Genomic DNA, 7,625 nt, shown 5'->3' with positions numbered 1-7,625 from the left:
GTGTTGGTAAATAGACAGCTACGAAGAAATATAGATGAAAACTCTTGGTAAATAGTATTGTCTAAAGCTTATCATGAGGTATTCTAACTGATGCAAGCAGAACCTCAAGACCACCTTAATATTAGAGATTGTGCACCAGCTGCTGTTAACAAAGACCAAACAAACCTCCCCCTTGAGCTACCTGACGCTGCGGTTCTGTCTTGCCGATGCATAGAAAAACCAGCTAGATATACACTACCGTTCAAAAGTTTGGGGTCACTTAGAAATCTCCTTGTTTTTGAAAGAAAAGCTCATTTTTTGGGGCATTTAAAATAACATCATATTGATCAGAAATACTGTGTAGACATTGTTAATTGTTGTAAATTACTATTGTAGCTGGAAATTGCAGATTTTTTTATGGGATATCTACATGGGTGTAAAAGAGGCCCATTATCAGCAACTATCACTCTTGTGTTCCAATGGCAAGTTAGCTAATCCAAGTTTATCACTTTAAAAGGCTAATTGATCATTAGAAAACCCTTTTGCAATTATGTTAGCACAGCTGTTCGTTCTGATTTAAGAAGCAATAAAACTGTCCTTCTTTAGACTAGTTGAGTATCTGGAGCATCAACATTTGTGGCTTCCATTACAGGCTCAAAATGGCCAGAAACAAAGGACTTCCTTCTGAAACTCATTAGTCTATTCTTGTTCTGAGAAATGAAGTGATTCTTCGAAGTAGCAACTCTTTGCATTGAGGACAGCTTTGCACACTCAAATCAAATCAAACTTTATTTGTCGCATGCGCCTAATACAACAAGTGTAGACCTTACTGTGAAATGCTTCTCTACATGCCTTTAACCAACAGTTCAAGAAGAGTTAAGAAAATATTTACCAAATAAACTCAAATGAAAAATAATAAGAAGTAACACAATAAGTAACAATAACAAGGCTATATACAGGGGGTACCGGTACCGAGTCAATGTGCAGGGGTACAGGTTAGTCGAGGTAATTTGTGCATGTAGGTAGGGGTGAAGTGACTATGCATAGATAATAGCGAGTAGCAGCAGCGTACAAAACAAATGAAGTGGGGGGTGGGGTCAATGTACTGTATATAGTCCGGTGGCCATTTAATGAATTGTTCAGCAGTCTTATGGCTTGGGGGTGAAAGCTGTTAAGGAGCCTTTTGGTCCTAGACCTGGCGCTTGCCATGCGGTTGCAGAGAAAATACTCTATGACTTGGGTGACTGACAATTTTTTGGGGCTTTCCTCTGACAACGCCTATTATATATGCCCTGGATGGCAGGAAGCTTGGCCCCAGTGATGCACTGAGCTGTACGCACTGCCCTCTGTAGCGCCGCACAGGTCAGGTCAGTTGCCAAGCAGTTGCCATACCAGGCTGTGATGCAACTGGTCAGGATGCTCTCAATAAACTTTTTAAGGATCTGGGGACCCATGCCAAATCTTTTCAGTCTCCCGAGGGGAAAAATGTGTGGCATGCCCTATTCAGCACTGTCTTGGTGTGTTTGGACCATGATAGTTTGAACTTGAAACTCTCGACCCGCTCCACTACAGCCCCGTCAATGTTAATGGAGGGCCAATTCGGCCCAGCCTTTTCCTGTAGTCCAAGATCAGCTCCTTTGTCTTGCTCACATCTTGGCATTATCTCAACCAGCTCATGAGGTAGTCATCTGGAATGCATTTCAATTAACAGGTGTGCCTTGTTAAAAGTAAATTTGTGGAATTTCTTTCCTTCTTAATAATGCATTTGAGCCAATCAGACTTGTTGTGACAAGGTAGGGTTGGTATACAGAAGAAGACCGAGTCCGTATTATGGTAAGAACATCTCAAATAAGCTAAGAGAAATTACATTCCATCATTACTTTAAGACATGAAGGTCAGTCAATCCGGAACATTTCAAGAACTTTGAAAGTTTCTTCAAGTGCAGTCGCAAAATTCATCAAGCGCTATGATGAAACTGTTCCTCATGAGGACCGCCACAAGAAAAGAAGATCCAGAGTTACCTCTGCTGCAGAGGATACGTTCATTAGAGTTACCAGACTCAGAAATCATCAATAAACTGCACCTCAGATTGCAGCCCAAAAAAATGCTTCACAGAGTTCAACAGACAAATCTCAACATCAAATCAAATCAAGTCAGATGTCATTGGTCACATACACATATTTAGCTGATGTTATTGCGGGTGTAGCAACACATTTGTGTTCCTAGCTCCAACAGTGCAACACACACAAATCTAAAAGTAAAATAATGGAATAAAGAAATATAAATATTAGGACGAGCAATGTCGGTGTGGCATTGACTAAAATACAGTAGAATAGAATACAGTATATACATATGAAATTTGTAAAGTAGTATGTAAACATTATTAAAGTGACTGGTGATTCCATGTCTATGTAAAGTTGATGTTGGAAGTTTACAAATACTTAGGTTGGAGTCATTAAAACTCGATTTTCAACCACTCCACAAATTTCATGTTAACAAACTATAGTTTTGGCAAGTAGGTTAGGACATCTACTTTGTGCGGGGGTGGCAGCATCATGTTGTGGGGGTGCTTTGCTGCAGGAGGGACTGGTGCACTTCACAAAATAGATGGCTTCATGAGGAAGGAGAATTATGTGAATATCTTGAAGCAATGTCTCAAGACACCAGTCGGGATGATAAAGCTTGGGCGCAAATGGGTCTTCCAAATGGACAATGACCCCAAGCATACTTCCAAAGTTGTGGCAAAATGGCTTAAGGACCTCAAAGTCAAAGTATTGGAGTGGCCATCACAATGCCCTGACCTCAATCTTATAGAAAATGTGTGGACAGAACTGAAAAAGCGTGTGCGAGCATGAAGGCCTACATACCTGACTCAGTTACATCAGCTCTGTCAGAACAATTGGGCCAAAATTCACCCAACGTATTGTGGGAAGCTTGTGGATGGCTGCCCGAAACGTTTGACCCAAGTTAAACAATTGAAAGGCAATGCTACCAAATAGTAATAGAGTGTATGTAAACTTCTGACCCACTGGGAATGTGATGAAATAAATAAAATCTGAAATAAATCATTCTCTCTACTATTATGCTGGCATTTCACATTCTTAAAATAAAGTGGTGATCCTAAGACAGGGAATTTTTAATAGGATTAAAGGTCAGGAATTGTGAAAAACTTCCGACTTCAACTGTACTGTATATAGGGCAGCAGGCTCTAATGTGCAGAGTTGAGTTACGGGTTGGTAGCCGGCAAGTGATGGCTGTTTAACAGTCTGATGGCTTTGAGATAGAAGCTGTTTTTCACCACTCCACCAGGTTCATTGTTGATAATCAAGCCTACCACTGTAGTGTCATCTGCAAACTTGATGATCGTATTGGAGGTGTGCATAGTCACTCGGTCATGGGTGAACAGGGAGTACAGGACAGGGCTGAGAACACACATTGTGTGGCCCTTGTGTTGAGGATCTGTGAAGTGGAGGTGTTGCTTTCGACCTTCACCACCTGGGGGCTACCCATCAGGAAGTCCAGGACCCAGTTGGACAGGGCGGGGTTCAGACCCAGGGCCCCGAGCTTGATGAGGAGCTTGGATGGTACTATGGTGTTGAAGGCTGAGCTATAGACAATGAACAGCATTCTTACATAGGTATTCCTCTTGTCCAGATGGGATAGGGCAATGTGCAGTGTGATGACAATTGTATCATCTGTGGATCTATTCGGGTTACTTCCTGTTCAGGGGAAACTCCGTGAATCAGGCATTCATGGTCGAATTGCTGCAAAGAAACCACTACTAAAGGACACCAAGAAGAAGGAGATACTTGCTTGGGCCAAGAAACACAAGCAATGGACATTAGACCGGTGGAAATCTTTCCTTTGGTCTTTGTGAGATGCAGAGGAGGTGAATGGATCTCCGTATGTGTGGTTCCCACCATGAAGCATGGAGGAGGAGGTGTGATGATGTGGCGGTGCTTTGCTGGTGACACTGTTTGTAATGTATTTAGAATTCAAGGCACACTTAACCAGCATGGCTTCAACAGCATTCTGCAGCAATACACCATCCCATCTGGTTTGTGCTTAGTGGGACTATAATTTATTTTTCAACAGGACAATGACCCCAAACACACCTCCAGGTTGTGTAAGGGCTATTTGACCAAGAAGGAGAGTGATTGAGTGTTGCATCAGATTACCTGGCCACCACAATCACCTGACCTCAACCCAATTGAGATGGTTTGGGATAAGTTGGACCACAGTGTGAAGGAAAAGCAGCCAGCAAGTGCTCAGCATATGTGGGAAATCCTTCAAGACTGTTGGAAAAGCCTTCCAGGTGACTACCTCATTAAGTCTGTTGAGAGAATGCCAAGAGTGTGCAAAGCTGTCATCAAGCAAAAGTTGGCTACTTTGAAGAATCTCAAATTCAAGATATATTTAGATTTGTTTCACACATTTTTGGTCACTACATGATTCCATATGTGTTATTTCATAGTTTGGATGTCTTCACTATTATTCTTCACTATTAAAGAAAAAGCCCTTGAATGAGTAGGTGTGGCCCAACTTATGACTGGTACTGTATATTTTATGGACGATGCACCATGCTTCCTTGTTGACTATATGACCAAGCGGCACAGATTACTGTTCAATTTGAGAAGGACGATCCTCCTTCACCGCTTTTGCCCATTCACGTCATTGACCATAGACAAATCCACAAATAGTTACAAAAAAATAGATATATTTGGCACACCAGTTGTGGGTCACTCTGATTGGACCATTTGTTGAATCCCCCCCCCCCCCCCCCCCAGAGTCGAGCCATGGCAGCAGAAAAGTAAGCAGCAGCTGCGTGTCATTCAAATATGGGCCAGAGGCTGTGTAAAGTGCACAACTGTAGCTCAGTCACAGTTCTATTTCATTGTGAATTAAAGTCTATATCACAAATTCAATATTTGCCTCTGCTGTACCCTAAACTGCTGATGATTGATTAAAGTTAATCGATTGATATGGGGGTGCAATGGAAATCAAGTATGAGGTTAGGTAGTATTTAGGTTAGGTAGGGTTTCATGACTAAAAACATAATAATTTGTTTGTGATCTTTTATTCACAAATAAAATGCAGGACAATACAAAGCAAACAATGGATAAAACAATGTAAGTACACAATTGTCAAACTTATGAGCTATGGAGCTATTATTAAATTGCAACTTCACTAACCATTCATTCACAGTCCCTTACAGTTTAAGGCTTTACACAGCAATATGGAGAGAATACAGAATAGCTTATTATGTCAAACTGTAGGCTACTTGAGCAGGTCACACATACGCGTTCAAACTGGAGAGTGTCTTGCTACTGCTCCCACTTCTCCTAGTCTCACTGCTGACTCTGCTGGTCTTGGACTCCCTGCTCTCTCCCCCCTCTGTGAGTGCTGTTGACACCGGTCTGTACGTCTGTTTAGCTGGAGGTGCCACGTCGGCGTCAGGGAGCTTGTAGACAGGCATGTGTTTATTCTTTGAGCTGTGAAGGTTGGATTGGAGATCGAACCATCATTAGATTCCCTTTATTATGCACATTAATTGAAATCTAGAGCATGTGATTTCTTATATGAAATGCATAGAAAAAACACACCTTGATTGACATGCTTCCTTCCCAGCAAATACACTGCAAATGAGGCCTCCAATGACCAGTAGGGTGGAGCCTCCCCAGCCAATGTACACAGCTACTCCAATTTCAAATCTGTCAAAATGAGACATGAAGTTGTCCCATTCATTTTCACTGTAAACACCTTACCATCCCTTATACCATAATAATTGTGAAATATTTTCATATATTACTGAATACAAAATCTAAACCCCTTTTTAAGCATTGTATCTACATAGAATTGATAAGTGTTACTCACTTTTGTGCCCTGAAATTGGGATCCTGAAATTCCGCTCTTATTTTGTTTCCATAATAAGAGAATGCAATCATGGAACACAACCCTGGAACAAGACAACTCGACTGTTAGACTTCACCCAGGAATCCAACAATCAGAATAACCACATGAACATCAAGAAAAATAAAAATGTTTACCAGACACAAGATAGTTCATCCCTCCAGCAAAAGTCACTCTTGCGTTTGCAACCTCAGATCCTCCTATCTTAGTGCACTTCATTCCGACTAGGACCAGAATGGCCCCGAAGAATCCCAAAATAATAGAGATGATGATCAGAGCCCGGCACATATGGATATCCCCTGTCCAGGAGGAGGAGGAAGGAGGTCATGGTTTGGTCATGAAAGTTTAAATTCACTTCTGCACAATACCTCATCCATTGTTCCACAGCCTTATGGTACCTGGGTACAGTTTCCTCTTGTCTCTCGAAGAACCTACTGCAGGTGTTTTATTATTTTGACATGCTGTTATAATTTTAAAAAAGACTCCTTCACCCACTTGAATTCTTCACTTACAGTTGAGTCCGAACATCGATGGGATACCCTTGCAATCGGATACTCCAGTTGAATCAGAAACGCAATCCTTCCAGAGGTTGGAGAAGTAGTTTGAACTGGTCAGAACGATGCTTTCCACCTCAGACCAGGTCCATATCTCAGTGGGCATTGTAGAGCAGACCAGGATCCATCCACTCACACAGACCACAAAGCAGCCAATCTCCATGTACATTACTACTGTCCTGTAATTCATGGCTGCCTCTGTGTGTGCAGACAACAGACAGGAGGGAGGAACGACGGCAGTAGAGCTGTTGCCTGCTCCTGTCAGAACCTAAACGGGGGAGAAATGTGAGCTAGTGTGGAGAAAGACGGCTCACATTCTACCTCCACCAACCCCCGCCCCTTCGCCACCGGCGAGTCTGTCTTTGTGTATATCATCACACCTACTTGCTCCACACTGATGGAAGAAGATGCAAGGTGTTTGCTGACCCATGTCTGACATGTTTGTTATTGGTATAATATCCAGGATCCTACCACCATAAAGTTAGTTTCGTTTATGCCTAAAAACACAGGTTGTGTTCATGTTATCGTCGTGATTTTCCATAGAGGTTTCAAGAGCCTGTACTGTATGTTTTACAAAATAGTAAGGTGACCGCAATCTCTGCATTCTTGCTATTGCATATCGAAAGGTTTATTTACATGAATTTATCAAAATCATGTACAATTTCAAACACTACATACAAAGATCACCTTTTTTTCAACCTTACCTAATCAAGTCAGTTATGAACAAATTCTTATTTACAATGCTGCCCAATGGGACTCCCATTCACGGTCAGGTGTGATACAGCCTGGGATCGAACCAGGGTCTGTAGTGAAACGTCTAGCACTGAAATACAGTGCCTGAGACAGCTGCGCCACTCGGGAGCCCCTTCTTATGTCTTGCTAGCATAGAAAGTCATTATTTTCTGGGTGCATCAACCATACAGACAGAAAACAGTGGGAAGCAATATACATTGAACTGAAAAGACAATATCAAAGTATGTACCTGGACAAAAAACTATGTTCATCATTTTCCATAATAGACTTCACGCCAATGGTATATGTGAACGACTGCCTTGATTTCGTCTTATTAGCTAAATTTGAAATTATGTTTTTGTACATTGGATAAAAGCAGAGACACAGAGCTACAAAATGATATATCATCCACTGCATTTGAGGAACAATGGGAAATAAATTCTGCTTTGA

General features: G+C 41.7%; 1 protein-coding gene across 1 annotated transcript; it reads right to left on the bottom strand.

The window, feature by feature from the left end:
- Positions 1 to 5,040: 5,040 nt before the first annotated feature.
- On the bottom strand, positions 5,041 to 6,836 carry LOC110501904 (claudin-10). The gene is made up of 5 exons (XM_021579760.3): positions 6,402 to 6,836; positions 6,027 to 6,188; positions 5,854 to 5,935; positions 5,583 to 5,690; positions 5,041 to 5,471 (listed from the first exon to the last, which is right to left on the bottom strand). The coding sequence occupies exons 1-5, from the start codon at positions 6,631 to 6,633 to the stop codon at positions 5,270 to 5,272; spliced, it is 786 nt and encodes a 261-aa protein (XP_021435435.2). The 5' UTR covers positions 6,634 to 6,836; the 3' UTR covers positions 5,041 to 5,269.
- Between the last annotated feature and the right edge of the window lie 789 nt (positions 6,837 to 7,625).

The sequence above is a fragment of the Oncorhynchus mykiss genome, chromosome 22, assembly GCF_057628025.1.
Source record: "Oncorhynchus mykiss isolate SJ-2025 chromosome 22, ASM5762802v1, whole genome shotgun sequence".
Classification (NCBI taxonomy): Eukaryota; Metazoa; Chordata; class Actinopteri; order Salmoniformes; family Salmonidae; genus Oncorhynchus; species Oncorhynchus mykiss.
Note: the sequence above shows the minus strand (reverse complement) of the source record. Positions and strands in the feature narration are given on the sequence as shown.

What these genes read in the sequence shown, in the direction of transcription:
- LOC110501904 (XM_021579760.3), bottom strand. Translation starts at nt 6,633, where the DNA reads ATGAATTACAGGACAGTAGTAATGTACATGGAGATTGGCTGCTTTGTG. An exon ending in ATCGATGTTCGGACTCAACT is followed by an intron (nt 6,189 to 6,401) that starts GTAAGTGAAGAA and finishes CCTCCTGGACAG; the next exon opens with GGGATATCCATATGTGCCGG. An exon ending in GATGAACTATCTTGTGTCTG is followed by an intron (nt 5,936 to 6,026) that starts GTAAACATTTTT and finishes GTCTTGTTCCAG; the next exon opens with GGTTGTGTTCCATGATTGCA.